Here is a 24,721-nt window from a genome sequence, read left to right as displayed (position 1 = left end):
CCTTGAACTCTGCCTCTGTTGGGACTACAGATTTGATCTACCACCACCCAGCCATCCCAGACTTTATCAATAATGTTTTCCTCCTTATAATTTGAGTTCATTCAGTTATTGCTTCATTGAAAATTCCAGTTCTGTATACTCACTAAAGTTCTTTTCTTCCATAGGTGATGCTGGGAGCAGAACTCCAAAAGACCAGAAGGTTAGTTGGGTTGGCTATAGGAAGTTAAGAAACATGAAACTGGGCTGAAGGTTTATCTCAGTGCTTAAAGAGAGCAGACTGCTCTTGCAGAGGTCTTGAGTTCATTTCCAGTATCATGTTGGGAGGCTTTGAACTCCCTGTAACTTAACTATAAGGGAGCCAATACCCTCTTCTGGATTCTGCAGACACCTATATACAAGTGACATTCACTTACACAGACATACATAAAACACAAAGTCAGGCCTGGTACCACACACTTTTAATCCCAGCACTGGGGTAGCAGAGGCAGGTGAATCTCTGAATTCAAGGCCAGTTTGATCTACATAGTGATTTCTAGGACAGCTAGAGCTACATAGAGAGATCCTGTCTTTAAAAAAAAAAACAAAATAGGTGGTGGTGGCGCACACCTTTAATCCCAGCACTCGGGAGGCAGAGCCAGGCGGATCTCTGTGAGTTCGAGGCCAGCCTGGACTACCAAGTGAGCTCCAGGAAAGGCGCAAAGCTACACAGAGAAACCCTGTCTCGAAAAACAAAAACAAAAAAAAAGGTGTACACCACCACCACCCAGCTCAGATGACCCTATCTTGTAAAAAGAAAAATTGAAGAAGCTTTTGAAAGTTGGAATAAAGTTTGGCCTGAGCATACAGTCAGTTTCACCATGTCATAAGCCCCATTAGTTACAGTCTTCTTGTGGATATTGCAAAAATGCAGAAAAATTGAGAAGTTTTCTCTCCCTCCAAATATAATTAAGTTTCTTTTGGTTGTTAAAGATAAGTTCTTCACAGATAGTATTCTTTTTCCTGTTTGTTTATTTTATTTTATTTTACAGCATTAGCGATGTGAACCAGGGGTCCCTGCGCATGTTAGGCAAGTGCTGTCTCACCAGGTCCCTGGCCTTCTCATTGTGTCTTAACTCCTGATAACTACATCCCCTCCCCTCACCCCTTCCATTTTCCTACAGCTCCGTGAAGCTATGGCTGCCTTAAGAAAATCAGCTCAGGATGTCCAGAAGTTCATGGATGCTGTCAACAAGAAAAGCAGTTCCCAGGATCTACATAAAGGTCAGTGTTGAGGGGTAGCTACATAAATGAGAGGCGTGTTCTTTCTGAAATGTTACTGACAATCAGCTTTGTGTCTCAAAATCCTGTTCTAATTGTCAGTTTCTTTTAATATTATTTTTATGTCTACAGTCAGTCTGAGATTGATTGATTGATGTGGTGGCTCAGGATGTTAACTGTTGCTGTTAGCAAGGACTTAGGGATAGCTGGTTGTGGGGGCACATGCTGGTAGGTTATGCCCGAAGGGAACGTCGGGATGTTCTGTATTCAGTGTTCTGTTTCTCCTGTTAGCGTAAACAATTGTGTCTTGTGCCTTTTTCCAGGAGTGTAGCAAAAGTGGCTAATGGTCACAGAATACCTCAGTTTCCTTTATTTCTATACTACCTTCTTTGTGATAGTGTCTTCTATATCCCAGGCTGGACTTGAACTGTGTATTTTGCTGAGGATGACCTTAAACTTGTGATCTCCTGCCTTCTCTACCTGAGTACTTGGGATTTTAGGCCTGAAATACTATGCCAGGTGTTTGCAGTACTTAGTTTGAAATTCAGGGCTTTGTGCATGCTAGGTAAGCACTCCACAGCTGAGCTACATGCCCATGCTACCCTACCGCCCTCTTGACCTTTCCTTTCTCTAACCTGTGACGTCACTCTTTATCACAACTCCGTGTGTCTGTCTGTCTGTAGGAACCTTGGGTCAGATGTCTGGAGAACTGAGCAAAGATGGGGACCTGATAGTCAGCATGCGGATCCTGGGCAAGAAGAGAACTAAGACCTGGCACAAAGGCACCCTCATTGCCATCCAGACTGTTGGTATGTTCAAGCTAGAGGACGGCCTAAGGAAAGGTAGACTGTAGGTCTCCATTGCTGACTCTTTCCCAAAGCCTTTCCTTCTGTCTCCTACATCACAGCCAGGACGTAGAGCTGTGTCGTTGCTGTTTGTTTTGTTTTAATTTGTTTGTCTTTTACCCAGGTCTAGGAAAGAAGTACAAAGTGAAATTTGACAACAAAGGAAAGAGTCTGCTGTCTGGCAACCATATTGCCTATGATTACCACCCTCCTGCTGACAAGCTGTTTGTGGGCAGTCGAGTGGTGGCCAAATACAAAGATGGGAATCAGGTCTGGCTCTACGCTGGCATTGTAGCTGAGACCCCCAACGTCAAGAACAAGCTCAGGTACCTGGACAGGATCGCAGTTTGTAGGGGAGCAGGAGCGGGGAACAGTGCCCAGCTGTTGATGCCGTGGCCAAGATTTCCCTGTCAGCTTTTGTGTTCTCGGTCCCGTGTGATCAGAAACCCTTTCTCTTTCTCCTTGCTTTTTTTTTTTTGTCTTTTGAGACAGGGGTTCTCTGTGTAGTTTTGGTGCCTGTCCTGGATCTTGCTCTGTAGACCAGGCTGGCCTCGAACACACAGAGATTCACCTGCCTCTGCCTCCTGAGTGCTGGGATTAAAGACATGTGCCACACCGCCCAGCCTTTTTCTTTTTCTTTTTTTTTTTTTTTAAAGACAATCTCTCTCCATATATATATCTCTCACACTGCCATCACACTTAACATATCCTAAATTGGTCTCAAATTCACAAGCCTCTGCCTCTGTCTCTGTCTCTTGAGTGCTGGGATTGGAGAAATGTATCATATGCAATTCTGGCTGGCCTGGAACTTACAAGAATCCTCCTGCCTCTGCCTCCTTAGTGCTGAGATTAAAGGTGTGCGCCACCATGCCCAGAAGAACTGGGGTGATGCTTGGTTGGTATGAAGGAAAGTCTGGGTGGAAATAAAAGCAGACTTCAATGGTTTGTGAGTCAGAGAATGGAAAGTGTGGTAAAATACTCTGTGTGGTAAAATGTTCTATAGCCCCCCCCCTCCTTTTCTTCCCTCTCCTCTGCAGGTTTCTGATTTTCTTTGATGATGGGTATGCCTCCTATGTCACGCAGTCAGAGCTGTACCCCATTTGCCGACCACGTAAGTGTCCCTGAACTCTTCCTCGCTTTCATTTCCTCCTCTACTCAGTCTTTCTTAAGATGGTGTAGCAGGGATCTTAAAAGGTCTTATTAATAAAAACAAACCCAGAGCCAGATATTGGGGTGAACGCTGGAAGATCAGAGAAGCAGAACAAGCCACAGCCACCTCACTCGCCAGTTCCTCAGCTGATCCTGTTTCCTCAGACTGGAAGCCTCTGGGTCCTCATCCAGATGGATCTCAGCTGAACTGCTGCTCGAAAGCCTAAAAGCCTAAAAGGCTCTAGTTCCTGGTCCTTATATACCTTTCTGCTTCCTGGGATTAAAGGCGTGAGCCACCATCCCTGGCAGTTTCCAGTGTGGCTTTGAACTCACAGAGATCCAGACAGATCTCTGCCTCCTGAATGCTAGGATTAAAGGCATGTGCAACCACTGCCTAAACCTATGTTTAATATAGTTGCTGTTCTGTTCTCTGACCCCCATGTAAGTTTATTGGGGTGCACAATATGTCAACCACAAGATGGTAAATTGAAAAGCCTGAGTTTTGTTTTGGTGTTGCAGTTTGTTTGCATATATAGCATTGTTGGCTACCTTATTGATAGTTCTTTGTAGCCAGAGTGGGCACTAGTAGATTCTGACTGGTACTAGCATCTGATAGATGAGCTTGATTTCATTTCTAAGGCACTTAGGTTTAAAGAAGGCTGCTCTCATGTTTTCACATTTCTGTTAGTGTTATCTACATAGTGCTTCCTATAGAAGCTATGTGTGCACATGTGCACAGGCCAGAGGTCAACTGTGAGTGTTACTTCTCATTTGCTGTTTACCTTCTTGTATGAGTGTTTTGCTTGCTTGTATAGGTCTATGTGCATTTGAATCCTCTGGGACTGGAGTTAGAGCTGGTTCTGAGCTGCCATGTGAGTGCTACAAGTGCACATGCCCATTGCCAGCCTTTTTATGTATATTCTAGGGGTCTAGTTCAGATCTTTATGGTTGTAAAGTAGGCATGTTACCAACTGTGCTATCTCTCCAGCCTTCATAACTGTTTTTTTTTTTTTTTTTGAGGCAAGCTTTCTCTGTGTAGTCCTGGCTGTCCTAGAACTGTCTGTGTTAGACTAGGCTAGCCTTGAGCCTACAACAGTCCACCTGCCTCCCCCTCTCACACTGATTATTTTTCATCTCTGTGTGTTGTGCCTGTGCACTCATCCATTGTGTGAAGATGTCCTCTTTCTTCTATTACTCTCTTCCTCATTGCCTTGAAATAAGATCTCTCACAGAAACAGAAACTCACCATTTGGGCTAGATTGACTGGCCAGAGAACTCCCAGGATATACCTGTATCTACTCCCTAAAGCTGGAGTTACAGGCATCCATGACTTTTTCACATGGGTGTTGAGGAGTCATTCAAGTCCACACACTTGTATAGCAAAAGTTCTTACCCATGGAGCTATTTCCCCAGACCCACAATTGGTTTTAATTGCAGAAGAATCAATTTCTGCTAATCTTTGTTAACGTGGAAATTAACATATTCCAGAGTCTTTTTGGTTTTGAGTTTTTAAATTTTATGTTTGCATGTTCACATGTGTTTGGGCATGTTTGTAGGCCAAAGTTGACATTGGATGCCTTCCACAATTGCTATCTACTTTGCTTATTGTTTATTGAAGCATGGTTATTGGCTAAACCTGGAGCTTGCCAACTCCAGCTAGCCAGGTTGCCTTGAGGATATTCTGTTTCTGCCTCCTGACTGTTTGGATTATAGGCAATCACCACACTAGCTCAGCTTTTACATGGATTCTGTGAATCTGAACTCTGATCATCAACTTGGCATGACAAGTGCTTTATTTACTGAGCTGTGTCTCCTGTAGTCCAAGCTGGCTTTGAATTCCCTGTGGAGCCAAGGCTGTTCTTAAACTTGTAATCCTCTTGCCTCCATCTCCCACATGCTGGGATTATAGGTTCATGCTACCATTCATGGCTATATTTTGTGTTTGTATGTGTGTGTGTTGTCTTATATATATGTGTGTGTAAGCCAGAAGTTAATGTTGGATGTCTTATTACATCTTTTTCACCTTATGTCTTGAGACAGGGTGTCCCACTGAACTCCTGACCAATTGGCTTGGTTAGCCTGGCTGGCTGGCTGGTGGGTAGGTGGGCCATCCTACTCCTTGGATCTTCCCCCAGCAGTGCTAGGGTTGCAGGTGTGTGCTATGACACCTAGTCTGTGTGGGTTCTGAGTGTCTGAGTTAGGCTGGAGGATGGCTCAGCAGTTAAGAGTATACTTGATGCTCTAGCAGAGGACCCAAGTTCAGCCCCCCAGCACTCATATTATGTAACTCACAGCTGTCTAACTCGAGTTCCAGACATTTTTGGAGATGCATATATATGATTTACAGAAATACATGCAGGCAAAACACTCATAATACCTAAAATAAAAATAATCTTTAAAAGAAGTAAGATTTTAGGGGAATAAAAAAGGAAATGGTAGGATGTGCTGTAGCTTAGTGGTGGCGAGCTCTCCCTTTGCATATGGAAGGCTCTAGGCTTGATCACCAACACTTATATGAAAAAGCAAAGATAATGATGTAGTGAGACCCTGCCTCAAAAAAGAAAGGAAAAGACTGATTGTTTATTTCATAATAGTTACATCAACCATTTAGTAGGAATCGCCATTTGTTTTATATAAATCGCTTAGATTTGTATATGGCTTAATTTAGTATTTACTTACTTTGTGTATTCATTTGCACATTAGACTCCATACTTAAGATGGTCTTGGTTTTTTTTTTCTCTTGAGGTTCTGATTTTATTTTTTTTCTCTTTCAACTTTAAAAGTGCCCAATAGTTCTTTGCCAGCCATTACTTCCTTTCAAGACATGTCCTTCCTGCCCTCAGCTCTGCTCTTTTCCTTTGGCTAGTGAAAAAGACTTGGGAGGACATAGAAGACAGCTCCTGCCGAGACTTCATAGAGGAATATATCACTGCCTATCCAAACCGCCCCATGGTACTTCTCAAGAGTGGCCAGCTTATCAAGACCGAGTGGGAAGGCACATGGTGGAAGTCTCGAGTTGAAGAGGTGGATGGCAGCCTCGTCAGGATCCTCTTTCTGGTAATGTTCTTCCAAAGAAGGGTTTGGGGCAAGACTATGGCACAGGTGCCAGTGAGATGGGTCATTGGGTAAAGGCACTTGCTGCCAACCCTGATGATCAGAGGTGACTGACTCATGGCCTTTTTTGCCACAAGAGACAGGATTGAGTCTAACCTTGGACCTGTTTCTTTGCCTTCTTTTCACCCTGCCTCCCAGGATGACAAAAGATGTGAGTGGATCTACCGAGGCTCTACACGCCTGGAACCCATGTTCAGTATGAAGACATCATCAGCGTCTGCAATGGAGAAGAAGCAGGGGGCACCATTCAGAACCCGTCCTAATATGGGTATGTCCTAAAAGATACCTAGGGAAGGAAAGGGACAGGGCAGACAGCAGAGAAGTGGAATGAGTCTTTGTCTGTCCCACCAGCAGCTCTCAAATAATGACATGGAGACTTGTTATTAATTATGAAAGCTTGGCCTTTAGCTTAGGCTTGCCTCAGTGAGCTCTTACAACCTAAATTAACCCATATTTTTAAATCTATGTTCTTGCCATGTGGCATTAGCTCTCTTCCATCTTTCACCTCCCATTTACTCTATGTGTCTGACTGGCGACTCCCATTTCTTCTTCCCAGCATCCTCTCTGTCTCCAGAAGTCCCACCTAACCTCTTCCTGCCTAACTATTGGCCATCCAGCTCTTTATTAAACCAATCAGAAGGCACCTTGGCAAAGATACATCTTTACAGTGTAAACAAATATTCTGCAACAAAGAAGATTACATATGGCAGCTGTCATTTTATTTACCAGAACAGCGCTACTAACTCACTAGATAGAGAGATGTGTCCAGAACGTTTCCATTAGTGGTGATGGATTTGGGGAGCAGTCTCCCATTGCTGTGGTGCTGATTCTTCCTAAATATCCACACAAGGCCAAGTGTGTTGGTGCACACTTGTAATCAGTTCCAAGCAGTTGGGTGACAAAAGTGGGTAGGTTCAGAATTCAAGACCATCCTTGTCTACATAGTGAATTTGAGACCAGCCATGATTACATGTGACCATGCCTCAACATAGTAAGTTTTTCCAAAACCAGTGTATGTTAGTATACACACACCCCCTTATGGTGTAAATAATGAAAACAAACAACCTTAACACTTAGAAAATTGCCAGCCGGGAGGTGGTGGCGCACACCTTTAATCCCAGCACTCGGGAGGCAGAGCCAGGCGGATCTCTGTGAGTTTGAGGCCAACCTGGACTACCAAGTGAGCTCCAGGAAAGGTACAAAGCTACACAGAGAAACCCTGTCTCGAAAAACCAAAAAAAAAAAAAAAAAGAAAATTGCCATTTGCCACTTTTCTATACGAATACAGGTATGCACGTACATGCTACAGTGCATATGTGGTCAGAGGACAATCTCAGGTTTAGAACTCATCTTCCTGCTGGTCAGTGGTGGTGCACACCTTTAATCCCAGCACAGGAGGCAGAGACAGGCAGATGTCTGTGGGCTTGAGGCCAGCCTGGTCTACAGAGTGAGTTCCAGGACAGCTAAGGCTACACAGAGAAACCTGGTCTCAAAAATCATCTTCCTCTTTCTTTGAGCCAAGTTCTGTTCATTGCTGCATCTACAAGGCTAGCTGCCCTGTAGGCTTCTGGGGGATTTTGTGTTCTCCCGCAGAACACTGGGATTGTAGACACATGCTGTCGTGCCTAGCTTTCCGTGGTTCTGCAGATCTGAACGCAGGCCCTCATGCTCTGTCCCTGAGCACTTCTGCATCCCTGTGCTGCGTTTGTCTGTCGCATTAGATGGCAGAGTGTGAGTAATGCTGTCTAACCCAGCTGTCACCGTTCAGCTGTCAGGCCTTGTTTGTTTGTTTTCCTGTAGGTGCTGTGAGGAGCAAAGGCCCTGTTGTTCAGTACACACAGGACCTGACCAGCACTGGGACCCAGTTCAAGCCCATGGAGCCCCCACAGCCCACAGCCCCACCTGCCCCACCTGCCCCGCCAGCTGCGCTTCCTCTTTCCCCACAAGCAGGTGACACCGAGTGAGTGCTCATCGTTCTTTACTTTCAGTGTTTTTCCCATACGTCACTTCTGAATCCTTACTGTATGTTCTCTTTTCAACCTCCCCAGAAGCTTAGAAAGCCAACTTGCTCAGTCACGGAAGCAAGTGGCCAAAAAGAGCACATCGTTTCGGCCAGGATCTGTGGGTTCTGGCCATTCTTCTCCTGCTTCGCCCACGCTCGGTGAAAATGTGCCTGCTGGGAAACTTGGAATCAACCAGACATACAGGTAAGAAAACCTCAGACACTGTGGGCAGCTTGACAACATGAACTACTGTACAGGATCTCCAAGGGCCTCTACTTTAAAGTTATGTTAGTGAGAAACTTGGGCTTGAAAAAAAGGTGATAATAAGAATAGTTAAATTAAGTTGGGTGGTGGTGCAAGCCTTTAGTCCCAGCATTCAGGAGGAGAGGCAGGTGGATCTCTGTGAGTTTGAAGCAAGTTCTGCAAAGTGAGTTCCAGGACAGCCAGAGCCGTTAAAAAGAGAAATCCTGTCTTGAAAATTAAAAATAGGGCTGGAGAGATGGCTCAGAGGTTAAGAGCACCAACTGCTCTTCCAGAGGTCCTGAGTTCAATTCCCAGCAACCACATGGTGGCCCACAACCATCTGTAATGAGATCTGTCACCCTCCTCTGTATACATAATAAATAAATAAATCTTTAAAAAAAAGAAGAAAATTAAAAATAAATAGAGAGAGAGAGAAGAGGAGAGGAGGAGTTAAAAATGACATGCCTGAGAAACACTGTCACCACAAAGTCATTTGCCAAAACTTCTTGAGCATGGTACCATTATCATTGCTTCAACAGGAAGGAGACACCATCATCTCTTTCCTTGACTCCTAGGAGATAGCAAGGATGTTTAGAGGACACAAAACACAGAAGCTTTGGTAAAGTACTAGACTTTACTTTGTAACAGATGTGTGTTAGGGAAAGTACCCTGTTGAACTAGAGGGGTGATCTGTCAGTGAAGAGTAGGCAGGGAGTTTCATTGTAGGTTTGTTTGTCAAGAGAAAGGGTCTGACATTAATCTTTAGCATCCAGAGCACAGCTGGCTGGGTGCATTGGTACACGTCTCTAATCCCAGCTCTTAGGAGGGTAGAGCAGAGGACTGGGAGCTGCAGGATAGCCTAGCTACAGGAATATACCTTGTCTTTAAAACAGCAACAACATCAACAAAAAATGCAGAGTGGAAGATGAGAGGACTGGCCTAGCCAGGTGGAGGAGGGATAATTGTACAGCAGAGTCCTGTCGTCTTCTGATCTGATGTTTCGATTTTATTTGTAGATCGCCTTTGGCTTCAGTCACATCTCCCCCAGCGCCTGCAGCCCCCCCAGCCTTCCATGGCATGTTAGAGCGGGCGCCGGCTGAGCCTTCCTACCGGGCCCCCATGGAGAAGCTCTTCTACTTACCTCACGTCTGCAGTCACACTTGCCTGTCCCGCATCAGACCCATGAGGAGTGAACAGTACCGCGGCAAGAACCCCCTGCTAGTCCCGCTGCTGTACGACTTCCGGAGGATGACAGCCCGCCGTAGAGTGAACCGCAAGATGGGCTTTCACGTCATCTACAAGACTCCCTGTGGTCTCTGCCTTCGGACAATGCAGGAGATAGAACGCTACCTTTTTGAGACTGGCTGTGACTTCCTGTTCCTGGAAATGTTCTGTTTGGATCCATATGTTCTTGTTGACAGAAAGTTTCAGCCCTTTAAGCCTTTTTACTATATTTTGGACATCACCTACGGCAAGGAAGACGTTCCTCTGTCCTGTGTTAATGAGATTGACACGACCCCCCCGCCCCAGGTGGCCTACAGCAAGGAGCGCATCCCTGGCAAGGGTGTTTTCATCAACACCGGCCCTGAGTTTCTGGTTGGCTGTGACTGCAAGGATGGGTGTCGGGATAAGTGAGTCGGGGTGTGCAGGGTGTGCTGTCGGCCTCCAGCTCTGTCCCAGCTGCCTTTCTCTTCCCTCTTTTTCCTCTTCTTTTTTATTTGCATTGTCCTCCTCATCTTCCTCTCCCCCCACTTTGAGCTACCGCTCTGCTAAGGCCACCTGAGAGTTGTGATGAAGAAACGAAGTGTGATGACACATACCTGTGATGGTGCATTTGAAAGCTGAGGCAGGAGCATCTTGAGTTCTGGGCCAGCCTGGGCTTTATAACAACTTGAAAGTTGGCTACATAGTGAGGTCTTATTAAAAGTAAGAGAGAGAGGAAAGCCATGAGGCTGGGAGACCAGATTCCGATGCGGCCCAATATAACTCCGGGATGTGTGTTTCCTTCTGTTCTTGTCCCCACTTGCTCTGTTTCTCTCTCTCCGTCCCCAAACTTGTATCCCTTGGATTGTCTGTATCCATTCTACTCTTAATGTAGCTTCCGCTTCCTTTTTTCCCCCAAACAGAAAATGGAATTTCACTACCTTTACCTTATCCTCATCCTTTGTTGTTTGTTTTTTGCCCAACAGAAAGGGCTCCTGGGAGTCGATAGTGGCTGAGGGTAAGGCCTCAGATATTCCTGGCCAGGAAATTTCCATACCTGAGGTCTGCTTAAAAGTGTGGCTTTTAGGATTGGAGAGATGGCTCATTGGTTAAGAGTATTGGCTGCTCTTCCAAAGGACCTGGGTTCAATTCCCAGCACCCACATGGCAGCTCATAATTGTCTGTAACTCTAGTTCCAGAGAATCTGGCAACTTTACACAGACAAAACAATGGACATAAAATAGGAAGAAATAAATAATTTAAAAAAAAAAAATTTAGCCGGGCGGTGATGGCGCACGCCTTTAATCCCAGCACTCAGGAGGCAGAGCCAGGAGGATCTCTGTGAGTTTGAGGCCAGCCTGGACTACCAAGTGAGTTCCAGCAAAGGTGCAAAGGTACACAGAGAAACTCTATCTCGAAAAACCAAAAAAAAAAGTGTGGCTTTTAGCTTCCCCCGGCCCACAGTAGGACTTGCTTCATGCTCAGTGTGGCTGGTGGCTGTTAGAGCCTTTCTGTGTGTCTCCCATTTCAGTCAGTCCTAGTCAGCAAGGTCACTCACTCAGCAAGTGTGCCTCCTTGTCATACATGGGGCACCTGGGGATAGCAGGGCCTGGCCTGAGACAAGGGGCTTCAGCTAGGAGGTTATAGGTTATGGGCTCTGGACTCAGTCTTGCTTTAAGACTCATGTAGCTCAGGCTGGCCCAGAACGCATTATGTAGCTGAGGATAACAATTCCTCATCCTCCTACCTCTGTGTCTCAAATGTTGGATTACAGATGGGCATCCCTGTGTCCAGCTCCCATCCTTCATGTATCTGCTTTTCTCTCTACAGATCCAAATGTGCCTGCCATCAGCTAACTATCCAAGCCACAGCTTGTACCCCAGGGGGTCAAGTCAACCCTAACTCTGGCTACCAGTACAAAAGACTAGAAGAGTGTCTGCCCACAGGGTAAGTAATCCAGTTGGTGAGGTGCCTTAGATAGAGGAGTATGTTTTTGTTTTTCTGTTTTTTTGTAAGAACCATTGGAAATCTAAGGATTATTCTGAGTGTGGTGATACATGCTATGATTCCAAACGACACAAACTATTGCCTTTGGGAGACTGAAGCAGGAAGATAGTTTCAGACCCATCTAAGCTATAATCCCCAAATCCTGTCTCAAAATAATTGCGATTAGATGGTTTCTTATGTAAAAAACTTAAAAGGAGGTGATAGGATTGCTTGATTTCTAGGCCAGCTTAGGCTATGCAGCAAGACCTCGTGTGGAAAGAAAAGAACTGAGCCTGGCAGGATGCTCAGCATTAGGAGGAGCACTTGGCCTTGCTGAAAACCTGGGTTTGAGTCCCTGCACCTCCATGGTGGCTCACAACCACCTGTCACTCCAGTTCCAGGGGAGAGCATCTGGCACATACATGATATACAGACAGGCATGCAAGCAAACACACACACATAAGATTAATTTTTTTAAAGAACTATTAGTTTCATAGCTGTGTAAATGTTCTGATTATGACTTACTCTAGCAAGTGAAATATATTCAAAGAGAGTAGGAAGAACAAATTACAGAGCTTTTTAACTTAAAATGAAAAGTTAGGCTGGTGGTGCTGGTGCACGCCTTTAATCCCAGCACTTAGGATGCAGGCGGCTCTCTGTGAGTTCCAGGCCAGCCTGGTCTACAGAGTTCCAGGATACCAGGGCTACACAGAGAAACCCTGTCTCGAAAAGAAAAGTTAGCCGGGCGGTGGTGGCGCACGCCTTTAATCCCAGCACTTGGGAGGCAGAGCCAGGTGGATCTCTGTGAGTTCGAGGCCAGCCTGGGCTACCAAGTGAGTTCCAGGAAAGGCGCAAAGCTACACAGAGGAAACCCTGTCTCGAAAAACCAAAAAAAAAAAAGAAAGAAAAGAAAAGTTAGAGTCAAAAATCATGATGTAATAGGAAGTAACTAGGTTTTTTTTTTGACTGTGTCTTAGGTCAACAAAAACAAAATTTCAGAGACCAATTAGGTAGTTTTAGGAGACTAAGTGAGAGAAGAAGTGGAAGCTAGGCCTTACACTAGGATGGAAGCGGCAATAGAAGTTAAGGAGGATAGGGCTGTGTGTGTGTCTGTGGCTCACCAGAGAGCATGGTTAATACGCACCAAGAATGAAGTAATAAAGACAGCTAGGCAGTGATGGCACACACCTTTAATCCCAGAACTTGGGAGGCAGAGGCAGGCTACTCTCTTGAGTTTTAGGCCAGCCTGGTCTACAGATCATGTTCCAGGACAGCCAGGACTATACAGAGAAACCCTGACCCTGTAAGCCATTTAAAAAAATGAAAGAAAAGAAATGCTAGCTATTGGGTGCATTAGAAAGTCTAGCTCTATGACCTTGATAGACAGAATGTGGATGGGGTGAAGGAAGTAGAAGCAAGGGCAGTTCCTAAAACTTTGACGTGAGGAACCAGCTGGTTATTGATGCTGCGTATTCAGATGGAAAACCAAAGGGTTTGCAGTTGAGTAATATTTGACTTTATTTTCAGCCATGTTAAATTTGAGGTGCCTATTAGGCAATCCAAATATCAATGTGAAGAAGATGGTAAAACTCCTGGAGTGAGCTGGGAGTGGTGATGCATACCCTTAATCTCAGTATTCCTGGAGGCAGAGGCAGACCTCGGTTAGTTTGAAACTAGCCTGGTCTCAAAAACACTAAAAATAAACAGACAAAAGATTTCTGGAGCAAAGTTAAGGGCTAAACATAAAGGCCTGAGTGTCCTCAGCAAGGAGTAATAAAGGTAAATGAGTGCTCAAGACTCATCCCTGAGTGTTGCATTTAGAGTTCGTGTCAGTGTCTGAGACTCAGGACAAGTCAAAGAAAGAAGAAATACAGTGAGGGTTGAAAAAGAGTCCACAAACTGTACATGGAACTAATAGACCTAATCCTCGAGTGTTGTTAACAGGAAAGGGGAAAGCAACTGAAAGGTTGTTTAGTCTGGGATAGGACCGGGTGACAGAGCACTTGCCTAGCATGTCTGAGTGTCTGAGACGTTGAGTTCAGTCCCCAGCATAATAAAATAGATTCCCACTAGGAGACATAATTAGAGAATTGGGGGAGTAGCTCAGGTAGTAGAATGCTTGTGTGGAGTCTTGGATTCGGACCCTAGCCCATCATAAACTGGTGAAGATGGAGGATGGAGGATCAGAAGTTGGAGGTCATGCTCAGCTCCATAGTGCGTTCAGGACCAGCCTCGATACGTGAGACCCTGTCCAAAAATACAAGGTAAAGAGGGAGTGTCTGGAGAGGTGTCTCAGTGGTTAAGAGCACATATTGCTGTTGCAGAGGACCTGAATTCAGTTCTCATCATCCACTTAGCTCACAATCATCAGTAACTCTTCTAGGATCTCCTTCCAGGTCATCTGTACTCCATGCACACATGCATGCACACACACAATTTAATAAAAAAATCTGAGTACGGTGGATGAAAATCCATAATGCCAGCACTCAGGAGGCAGAGGCTGAAGGATCTTTGGAAGTCAAAGCCAGCCTGGTCTACATAGTGACTTTTAAGCCAGCCAGAACTACATATGAATCTGTGTCTTTGGAAGACATGCTGAGACCTGGGGAGATGGCTCAACTGTTAAAAGTACTAGCTGCTTTTCAGAGGACCAGCACCCACATAGCTCATAACTGTAAGTCTATTTCCAGGGAATCCAACATCCTCACACAGCCAAAACAACAGTGCACATTAAATAAATAAATAAATGATTTTGAAAGAAAGAGAAACATGAGAAAAATCTCTGAATACAGAGGACAAAGAAAATCATAAAACTTTACAGATAAAAAATAGACTATGTAAAAGTAAGTAAGTATCTTAGATATAAAGCAAAGAACAATCAGACTACAACCCACAGATCCAGGGAGGCTACATAGCAGGGGGGACCCTAGGATGACTGTGGCTTATAATAAGTTTTGGTTTTACTCAGTTACTGGGCAAGCCTCAATGAAACATTTCACTATTAGGATAAGAATTTATACTGTATCAAGATGATAATAAATAGAAAAATAAATAAATAAATAAATAAATATTTTTTTAAATCTAAAGTATCTAAAATGACATTTTTTCTTACGATGCTAGAAATTTGATGGCAATGATTAATTTATTAAGAATTTTGAGGGGAAAGTATTTGCAACCTGGAATTCTAAATTGAGGGAAACTATTATCAATTAAGGTTTCTGGTAGGCTAGACATTTAGTATGTCACAGTTTTCATTATTCTTCTGTTCAGAAAGTTTCTAGATGTTTACCACAATGAGAGGAAAGTTAAGAATCAGGAAAGCATGTGATCTAGAAGACAGTAGACTGAAGCAAAAGGAGGAGTAAAGGAGATGCCTCCATGAGAGTGAAGGGAGGGTGCGGGCTTACACTGCACACTTGGTGTGGAGACCCCATACATCGCAGCAGAGCAGATCACCGCTGGGAAGAGGAGGTTAATGGAAAACTTGAGGAGATTTAGACTGTTGGGGAATGAGGTAATTTGTGTTGAATACCCAGAAAACAAAGCAGAGGAGAACAGTTGGCTGGTGGTGCACACCTATCATTCCAGCAGTGAGGTAAGCCTCACTGCAATGCTTAAATTGAATAATGCTGGCTGTTAGCTACAGGACTCTTCCTTGTATCGTTTTTTACATGTTTGAAAAATATTTCTTCCTTTAATCCCAGCACTCAGGAAGCAGAGGCAGGTGGATCTCTGTGAGTTCAAGGCCAGCCTGGTCTACGGAACGAGTTCCAGGACAGCCAAGGATACACAGAGAAACTGTCAAAAAAAAAAAGATAAGAAAATGAGATCCTGTCCAGAAGGGCTAAAAATTAAATGAATAGAGATGAGAAGAAAAACACTGCAGGGCTGAGAGTAGAACTTAGTGCACTGCTTCCCTAGTGTCCATGCAGCAGGAGTTCTCATCCACAACACTGAGTGGATGTGGTCCATACCTGTAAGGCCTGGAGTCATGACTCTAGAGGAGGAAGCAGGAGAAAGGATCAAGAATTCAAGGTCATCCTTAGCTACATAGTTAGTTTAAGGCCAGCCTGGTCTACATAAGACCCCCATCTCAAAACAGAAAATGTAGAAATTTTAAAATATCAAAATATATATTGGGCCGGGCGGTGGTGGCGCACGCCTTTAATCCCAGCACTCGGGAGGCAGAGGCAGGCAGATCTCTGTGAGTTCGAGGCCAGCCTGGGCTACCAAGTGAGCTCCAGGAAAGGCGCAAAGCTACACAGAGAAACCCTGTCTCGAAAAACCAAAATATATATATATATATTGGGAATGTTTGGTTATTAGGTAGTTTTGCTTTTGTCTTCTCCTGTTCGGGAGCTGGGGTAGAGCTCAAGGCCTTGTGCCACTGCAGGGTTTGAATGAAAATGGTTCCTGCAGGTTTTTCGGTTTGGATGCTTGGTTGAACTGATAAGGTTTGGGAGGTGTGAAAAAAGCCCACATTTCCACTTAGAGCTAGCTAGCTCTCTCTCTCTCTCTCTCTCTCTCTCTTCTCTCTCTCTCTCTGTCTGTCTCTCTCTCTGTCTCTCTCTGCCTCACACTTGTGGGTCAGGTGTGAGCTCTAAGCCACTGCTCCAGTGCCATGCCTGCTTAGTACCATGTCCACGACAATGTCACCCTGTGCTTTCTTTTATGGGTTGAGTTGGTCTTGGTGTCTCTTCACAGCAGCAGAACAGTAACTAGACAACCACTTAAATACATACTCAGTCCTACAAGAAACAGACTCTGGTTGTTTTTTGAGCCAGGGTCTCCCAAGCTGCCATGGAAACTTGCCATCTACCGGCTTGGCCTCCCAAAGGCTAGGATTATGAACCTGCACCACCATACCTGGCAAAAATATTTCTGAATAAACACAAATATATGTCACTCATCTACTTAAAACTGTCCCACGTGGATTTCATTCTAGCCTTTACCCTGGAGTTGGAAAACACTGTCCTGTCTAGCCCCTTCCCAGCTCTTTCCCTCTGAAGTTGGTTTGAAGGGTGTTTGTAGCCATCACTTCCCAGATCCAGTTCACTGTGTTTTCAGCCTACCTCTGGGGTCTGGTGCAAGAGACGTGTTCTTGGCGCTTTCCGCTGCTTTTGTTGGGCTGTCTTTAACTTTGATCTCTCAGTTTCAGTCTTCTGTCTTCAGCCTGTCCCTGGGCGCTTGGAAAGTTGGCCTTTCCCCCCGGGGGTTTGTTTGGTTTGTTGGACATGGTCTCACAGTCCAGGCTAGCTTCCAGCTGATTATATAGCCAAGGATGACCTTGAACTCCTGATCCTCCTGCCTCTGCCTAAAGTGCTGCATTGACAGGTGTTTGCCATACACCTAGCGCACATAGCAGGTTCCACTCTCTTGGTTCTCTTGGGCAGCACCACATTTGTACTTCTCTAACAACTTTGTTGACTCAGTTCATTTTTTCCAGTTAGAATGCAACCTCCCTGAGTACTAGAACCCTGTTGGTCTTCCACACACATTGTATCACCAGACACTACATAACACATTGCTACAGAGTAGCCACTGAGAGACATTCTGAGGAATGAATAAATGGATGATACTTAGTATAGCTACTCTGAAGTTTCCTGTGCTGGTAACAAAGATACTTACATGAATAGCCACCTCATTTCTAATAGACTCTCTTTAGGCATGGCCTGGAGCTCACTATATAGAACAGGGGAGCCTCAAATACACATACCTGCTTCTACTTCTAGAGTGCTGGGATTAAAGGCATGCTGTACCTCACCCAGTAGACTTTTAAGTAAAAGTAAAACATGGTAAAACTGTTCCTAGCAAGGTGCTGATACATGATATGCAATTTCTAAAGTTGGGGAAAAAAATAAGCCTTTATTTAATTGTTAAAATAATTATTTTAGATTTACATTTATTTTGTGTGTGTTTTTTACATACATGCAAGAATGTGCTCTGTGTGCATGCCTATTGGATCCACAGGAACTGGATTTACATGGGGAAATGAATGCAGGTCCCCTGCAAGAGCTACCAGTGCTCTTAACTGCTGACCGGGCTGGCTTTGAATTCTGTGTTGCCAGGGATGACCTTGAATCTGAAATTCCTGCATCTACCTTCCAAATACTAGGATTACCGGGATCTACTACCACCACTAGTTTATGGGTGCTAGGAGTCTAATTTAGGGGTTCCTGTGTACTAAGCAAGCATTCTCCCCGACTGAACTAGTTCTCTTGCCCTGTGTGTGTGGAGGGGGCTTGGGAGTGGTGCATGTGGAGGCCGGGGGTCAACATTCATGTGTCTTCACACTCCACTACCCCCACACCTCCACACCCCAAACAGGGTTTCTCTGTGTAGCCCTGACTGTCCTGGAACTCTCTCTGTACACCAGACTGGCCTCAAACAGAGATAGAGTGCTGGATTAAAGGTGTGCACCAACATCGCCTGGCTTTTTTTGTTTTTCTTTGAGGCGCTCTCTCACTGACCCTGAATCTCACCCACTTGTCTAGGCCCCAGGAGTCCGCCCACCTCTGCCGTCCTGTGGTCCCAGGCTGCCGCAGCACGCCCAGCTTTCTCAGTGCTGCCGCCTGAACTCGGTCCTCGGGCTGCATGCACAGGAAGCACGCTGGGCCAGCCGAGCCTCTCCCCAGCCTGACTGTTTGTACTTTTAGTATGGGTGGTTTAGGTTTTTGGATTTTGGAGACCGAGTCTCTTGTAGCCTTGGCTATCCTTGTAGCCTTGGCTATCCTAGACCTCAATGTATAGACTAGGCTGGCATTGAACTCAGAGATCTGCCTGCCTCTGCCTCCAGAGATGTTTTTTCTTTTCTTCAGTTGTGAATTAGAAATGTGAGGTCATAGTATGTATGACCCTTTTCATTTTTGTATTCCCAGTGTTTGTCACAATTCTTATTTAATAAATGTTTACTGACAGCTTGGCAGAGTGGTGTACAACTTTAACCCCAGCACTAAAGAGGCCGGGGCAAGTAGATCTCTGGGTTCGAGGCCAGCCTGGTCTACATCGTGAGTTCCAGGACAGCCAGGGCTATATAGAGGAACCTTGTCTCAATAAATAAATAAATAGATAAATAAACAAACCAAAACAATAAATGTAAATGTTTACTGAAAGAATATCAACTTTATCCTAAAAAAATTATTTTACAAGCATCGTTACAGTTTTCCTGTCTGTTTCCTTTCAGTGTATGTGATCTTAGCTTCTGCTTATCTTGTCTGCTTACCGATTTCTAGATGTCAGTTTTTATGACATTTACGGGGTGGGATCAGGTGTAGACATCAGACTTGACATTGTAGACTTGCAGGCGTTGGTTCTCTCTGCACCAGGTCATCAGGCTTGGCAGCAGGTGCTTCAGTCACTGCGCCAGCTCCCAGCTCCCCTGCTCCCCTGCTCCCCTGCTCCCCTGCTCCCAGCTCCCCAGCTCGCCTGCTCCCAGCTCCCCAGCTCCCCAGCTCGCCTGCTCCCAGCTCCCCTGCTCCCAGCTCGCCTGCTCCCCTGCTCCCAGCTCCCCAGCTCGCCTGCTCCCAGCTCCCCTGCTCCCAGCTCGCCTGCTCCCCTGCTCCCAGCTCCCCTGCTCCCCTGCTCCCCTGCTCCCCAGCTCCCCAGCTCCCCTGCTCCCTGCTCCCCTGCTCCCAGCTCCCCAGCTCCCCAGCTCGCCTGCTCCAGCTCCCCTGCTCCCCAGCTCCCCTGCTCCCCTGCTCCCAGCTCCCCTGCTCCTCTGTCTCCCCAGCTCCCCTGCTCCCAGCTCCCCAGCTCGCCTGCTCCCAGCTCCCCTGCTCCCAGCTCCCCTGCTCCTCTGTCTCCCCAGCTCCCCTGCTCCCAGCTCCCCTGCTCCCCTGCTCCCAGCTCCCCTGCTCCCAGCTCCCCAGCTCGCCTGCTCCCAGCTCCCCTGCTCCCCAGCTCCCAGCTCCCCTGCTCCCCTGCTCCCAGCTCCCCTGCTCCCAGCTCCCCTGCTCCTCTGTCTCCCAGCTCCCCTGCTCCCCTGCTCCTCTGTCTCCCCAGCTCCCCTGCTCCCCAGCTCCCCTGCTCCCCTGCTCCCAGCTCCCCTGCTCCCAGCTCCCCTGCTCCCCTGCTTCTGTCAGTTGAAATATCTATGAACCTAGAGCTGCGCTCTCAGTCACCTCCCTGTTCTCCTTTTCTCTAAGGGGTGGGCCTTCTGACACTGATTTAGGCACAGTACTATTTTGAATATCTTTTGTGAGTCACTTTGCCTTCTGAATTATGTTCCTGATCTTTATTTGCAAATGAGTCTAAGACCATGGATCATTCTATAAATCTAGTCACTCAGGTCATTACCTGCTTCATAATCTTTACCCATGACTCACGTGTTTTATGGATTTCATACTGTAGTGACTGTGTCATTGATTTTATTCTAACTTCCCAGGGTTTATGAGTGTAACAAACGCTGCAAATGTGACCCAAACATGTGCACAAATCGGTTGGTGCAGCATGGACTACAAGTTCGACTACAGCTATTTAAGACACAGAACAAGGGCTGGGGTATCCGCTGCTTGGATGACATTGCCAAAGGCTCTTTTGTCTGTATTTATGCAGGTTAGTGATGAAAGAGGAGGGTTATTGCTCCATGGGGTCTGGGGCATGGTAGGTCAGAGAAAAGTTGAACATAGCAAAGTGCCGTTGAGTGTGGTAGCACTTGTCTATAATCTAAGTACGCAGAAGATGAAGGCAGAAAATTTGAGAGTTGCAGGTAGCCTGGGCTACTCACCCAGACTCTACCATAGTATTTGATGGGCGTTGGTGGCGCACGCCTTTAATCACAGCACTTACGAGGCAGAGGCAGGCGGGTCTCTGTGAGTTCAAGGCCAGCCTGGTCTACAGAGCGAGTTCCAGGACAGGGAAGGCTACACAGATGCCCTGTCTCAAAAAATAAAAACAAAAATCAAACAAACAAACAAAAAACCCAGTGTTTGAGAAGTGGAAATGTAGCTTTAGGGAACAGCATATGCTTAGTTTGCAAGAGACAACTGGATTCAGTCCTAGCACTACAAAAAAGAATGAATGAATGAACTGTTTGACATTTGAACTGAGACTAAAAGGAGACAGGAATTTCTTCATAAAGACATGACAAGTGATGTACCTATCTATGTAGGGGGCCAGAGAGCGTTCAGGGTGCTTCATAAAAAGGGTGAAAGAGGCCAGGTGGCGGTGGCGCACCCCTGTAATCCCAGCACTCGAGAGGCAGAGCCAGGCGGATCTCTGTGAGTTCGAGGCCAGCCTGGGCTTCAGAGTGAGATCCAGGAAAGGCGCAAAGCTACACAGAGAAACCCTGTCTCGAAGAAAAAAACAAAAGGGTGAAAGAGAATCACATCTTGGCTGTTGTTTTTTCAGTGGGAGACCTCACTTAGATCCATTGTATCGTTTTCTCCAGAGATAATAGTGGGCTAGGGTGTGTCAGAGGTCAACGAAAAGTGGGAGGGTCAAAGGACGAAGTGACAGATTGTAGTGACAGCGCTCTCGTGGCGAAGACAAAGGTGGCATCCACGGCGAGCACCTGATAGAGGATTTACCCTGTGGGTAGGGTTACTGATCAAGATCTTTCGATGATCTTCATTCTCAGGCAAAATCCTGACAGATGACTTTGCGGACAAAGAAGGCCTGGAGATGGGTGATGAGTACTTTGCAAATCTGGACCACATTGAAAGTGTGGAGAACTTCAAGGAAGGGTATGAGAGTGATGTCCGAAGTTCCTCTGACAGCAGTGGGGTAGACATGAAGGACCAGGAAGATGGCAACAGCGGTTCAGAGGACCCCGAGGAATCCAATGACGACAGCTCTGATGATAACTTCTGTAAGGATGAGGACTTCAGCACCAGCTCAGTGTGGCGCAGCTATGCCACCCGCAGGCAGACGCGGGGTCAGAAGGAGAATGGACTGTCTGAGGTGGCTTCTAAAGACTCCCGACCCCCAGACCTCGGGCCTCCACATGTCCCTATCCCTCCCTCGGCATCTGTAGGGGGGTGCAAACCACCTTCGTCTGAAGAGACTCCCAAGAACAAGGTGGCCTCATGGTTGAGCTGTAACAGTGTCAGTGAAAGTGGGTTTGCTGACTCGGACAGCCGTTCTTCCTTCAAGACTAGTGAAGGTGGAGATGGCCGGGCTGGGGGAGGCCGGGGAGAGGCTGAGAAGGCCTCTACCTCAGGATTGAGCTTCAAGGATGAAGGAGAGAATAAGCAAACTAAGAAAGAGGTAAGATGCACTTTAATGCATGGTCCTGGAGGTTTAGAGCTCAGCTGGTGATGGCCGTCCTCACTGGCAGGCTCCCAGGGCAGTACAGCGTGTTGCATGGCAAAGTCAGGGAATGTGTGTCCACGTTAAGAGCAGTGCCTTTAACGTTGGTGCAAATGGACATTGAGGTGTGTGTGTTTGGGGGGGGGGGTGTCACCTCATTCAAGACTCCATCTTAAAACGTAAGGAATAAAGAACTGAAGGGTGTAGGGTTTATTGATTTTTGTTTCATTTTGTTTTTCATGGCTGTTTTTATTTAGATAGGATCATATTACATCCAGGTTGGCTTGAAATTTGCTATTACGTATCTTTGATGTTGAAACATTCCCCGTTACAGGTAGTAAAACTGTTGAGCCCATGGGACATTTTGCTCACAATACTCTTCCCTGTGTTCCATTATTGGGAAAGGTTAAAGGCCCTTGCCAGGGGAGTAGACTGGTGAGAACCTGATTACTGCTGTCAAGTTAGAAAGTGACTTCCAACATCGCCCTCTTAAGTGTGCGTCTTTTTGGCTTATGTTAATGTTGTCTTTGGAGATCTTTTGTTACCTTGGACCGTGAACGCATTTAACCCTTCACTTGTCCTTTCTAGGACCCTGATGACCGAAACAAGATGTCAGTGTAAGTGCTTGCTTTTGGATTCCTCTGGGTCTGCTTTCTCCTTTCACACTTAGAAAAGAAGCCTCAGAAACAGCCAGTAACCCGGCCCTCTCATTCTTTGCCCTTCCCGTTAGAGTGACTGAAAGCTCTCAGAACTATGGACACCATCCTCCCATGAAGTCTGAAGGGCTTCGCCGACCGTCTAGTAAAACTTCTGTGCCCCAAAGCCAGCGACTAGTGGCGTCTACTCAGTCAAACCCTGATGTGAGTGACCTTCTTAAGCTGCTGCTGCCTTCTCTTTTATTTAGTCCAAGTACAGGACGTATTAGTAATGGCCTCGTCCCAAGTCCTTCACTAGAATGACTGTGAAGTCTCTTCTTGTTTCTTTGGTCTTGACTTTCTACCTTGTTCTCCAACATCTGATCGTCGTCTTGCTATTGCCGTAGCCCATTTTGCCAAATCACGGTAAAAGCAAGAACTTGAAGCAGCTTTTCTTTCCTCTAGCTCTTCTTCCTCCTTGACACCCCTGTCTCCCCAGGACGTGCTGACCCTGTCCAGCAGCACGGAGAGTGAGGGGGAGAGCGGCACCAGCCGGAAGCCCACCGCCGGGCAGACCCCGGCCACCGCCGTGGACAGCGATGACATCCAGACCATCTCTTCTGGCTCCGATGGCGATGACTATGAGGACAAGAAGAACTTGTCTGGTAGTCTGAACATGTTTGGGGAGTAGTAGGAAGAAACAGGAAAGTAGGAAAAACATTTTTTAAAGGAAATAGTTCAGATCCTAGAAATTAGGCAGGCTTCCCAACCGAGCTAAACTGTTAAACTGATAATAAAATATTTTATTTTAGTCGAATAAAGTATGACTAAAAAGTTTAGCATGGTGGCTCTTACCTGTAATCCTCATGGGTTTGAAGCCATCCTGAGTTACGTGAAACCTCATCTGAAACAGTGTGGTTTAGGTTTTGTTTTGTTTTGAAGACAGGGTTTATCTATGTAACTACGATGGCTATTCCAGAATTTGTTCTGTAGACTCAGAGATTCACCTTCCTCTGCCTCCCGAGTGCTGGGATTAAAGGCGTGAACCACCCACACCTGGCTAGTAACTAGGGTCTTAGCCTGAGGTCTGGCTAGCTTATTGCTATCTATCCCTGAACTGTAATGAGTGGAATAAAAATCGAGAAAAAAGGCCAGGCAGTAGTGGCGCACGCCTTTAATCCCAGCACTCAGAAGGCAGAGTCAGGCGGATCTTTGTGAGTTCGAGGCCAGCCTGGTCTACAGAGCAAGATCCAGGAAAGGCGCAAATCTACACAGAGAAACCCTGTCTAAAAACAAAACAAAATTTAAAAAAAAAAAATGGAGGAAACATGGCATGGTGTTTCCACACTTAGGAGAGTAAGGGGACAGGAGGGTCACGGGTCAGAACAGACAAGTAAACCAGGGTGGTAGAATGTCGTATATGAGTTGGGATAGCTCTGACCCCAGGTTTGCTTTTTCCCTTTCCAGGTCCAACGAAGCGCCAGGTGGCGGTAAAATCAACCCGAGGCTTTGCTCTTAAATCAACCCATGGGATTGCTATTAAATCAACCAATATGGCTTCCGTGGACAAGGGGGAGAGCGCACCAGTTCGTAAGAACACACGTCAGTTCTATGATGGTGAAGAGTCTTGCTACATCATTGATGCCAAGCTTGAAGGCAACCTTGGCCGCTACCTCAATGTGAGACTCTCAACCACTTCTGAGTGCAGGGTTATATATGCCATTACCCTCAAATTCCTAAATCTTCAAAGATACTGTGTAAACCCACCTTTGCTTATAAGTTGATTAAATAAGAATAAGGTAGCTTTCTTTCAAAACATCACTGCTATGATGTGTGGTGGGAGTGGGGATCAGATTACCATTTTCTTGGGATTCTCATGCAGCTAGATAAATGACTGTCCTCTTTATACTTACAGCACAGTTGCAGCCCTAACCTGTTTGTCCAGAATGTCTTTGTGGATACTCACGATCTTCGCTTCCCTTGGGTGGCCTTCTTTGCCAGCAAGTAAGAGGGATAAGGAGGAAGGGGTAAAACCCAT

General features: G+C 46.0%; 1 protein-coding gene across 4 annotated transcripts in view; it reads left to right on the top strand.

Moving 5' to 3' along the window:
- Window positions 1–24,721, top strand: part of Setdb1 (SET domain bifurcated histone lysine methyltransferase 1) — a 37,702-nt gene that overhangs the window by 12,098 nt on the left and 883 nt on the right. For 2 of the 4 annotated variants that reach the window (XM_028856217.2, XM_037206894.1), the window contains exons 4-21: window positions 165–199; window positions 1,161–1,260; window positions 1,941–2,066; window positions 2,227–2,428; window positions 3,140–3,213; window positions 6,118–6,308; window positions 6,504–6,633; window positions 8,166–8,325; window positions 8,414–8,572; window positions 9,628–10,242; window positions 11,645–11,761; window positions 20,184–20,353; window positions 21,378–22,006; window positions 22,637–22,665; window positions 22,779–22,908; window positions 23,183–23,348; window positions 24,151–24,362; window positions 24,599–24,687. In XM_028856217.2, the coding sequence (XP_028712050.1) occupies window positions 165–199; window positions 1,161–1,260; window positions 1,941–2,066; window positions 2,227–2,428; window positions 3,140–3,213; window positions 6,118–6,308; window positions 6,504–6,633; window positions 8,166–8,325; window positions 8,414–8,572; window positions 9,628–10,242; window positions 11,645–11,761; window positions 20,184–20,353; window positions 21,378–22,006; window positions 22,637–22,665; window positions 22,779–22,908; window positions 23,183–23,348; window positions 24,151–24,362; window positions 24,599–24,687 (3,334 nt within the window). The remainder of the gene's footprint in view (window positions 1–164; window positions 200–1,160; window positions 1,261–1,940; window positions 2,067–2,226; window positions 2,429–3,139; window positions 3,214–6,117; window positions 6,309–6,503; window positions 6,634–8,165; window positions 8,326–8,413; window positions 8,573–9,627; window positions 10,243–11,644; window positions 11,762–20,183; window positions 20,354–21,377; window positions 22,007–22,636; window positions 22,666–22,778; window positions 22,909–23,182; window positions 23,349–24,150; window positions 24,363–24,598; window positions 24,688–24,721) is intronic. The other 2 variants (XM_028856218.2, XM_028856219.2) reach the window with 2 other exon arrangements.

Source organism: Peromyscus leucopus, chromosome 6 (genome assembly GCF_004664715.2).
Source record: "Peromyscus leucopus breed LL Stock chromosome 6, UCI_PerLeu_2.1, whole genome shotgun sequence".
NCBI lineage: Eukaryota > Metazoa > Chordata > Mammalia > Rodentia > Cricetidae > Peromyscus > Peromyscus leucopus.
Note: the sequence above shows the minus strand (reverse complement) of the source record. Positions and strands in the feature narration are given on the sequence as shown.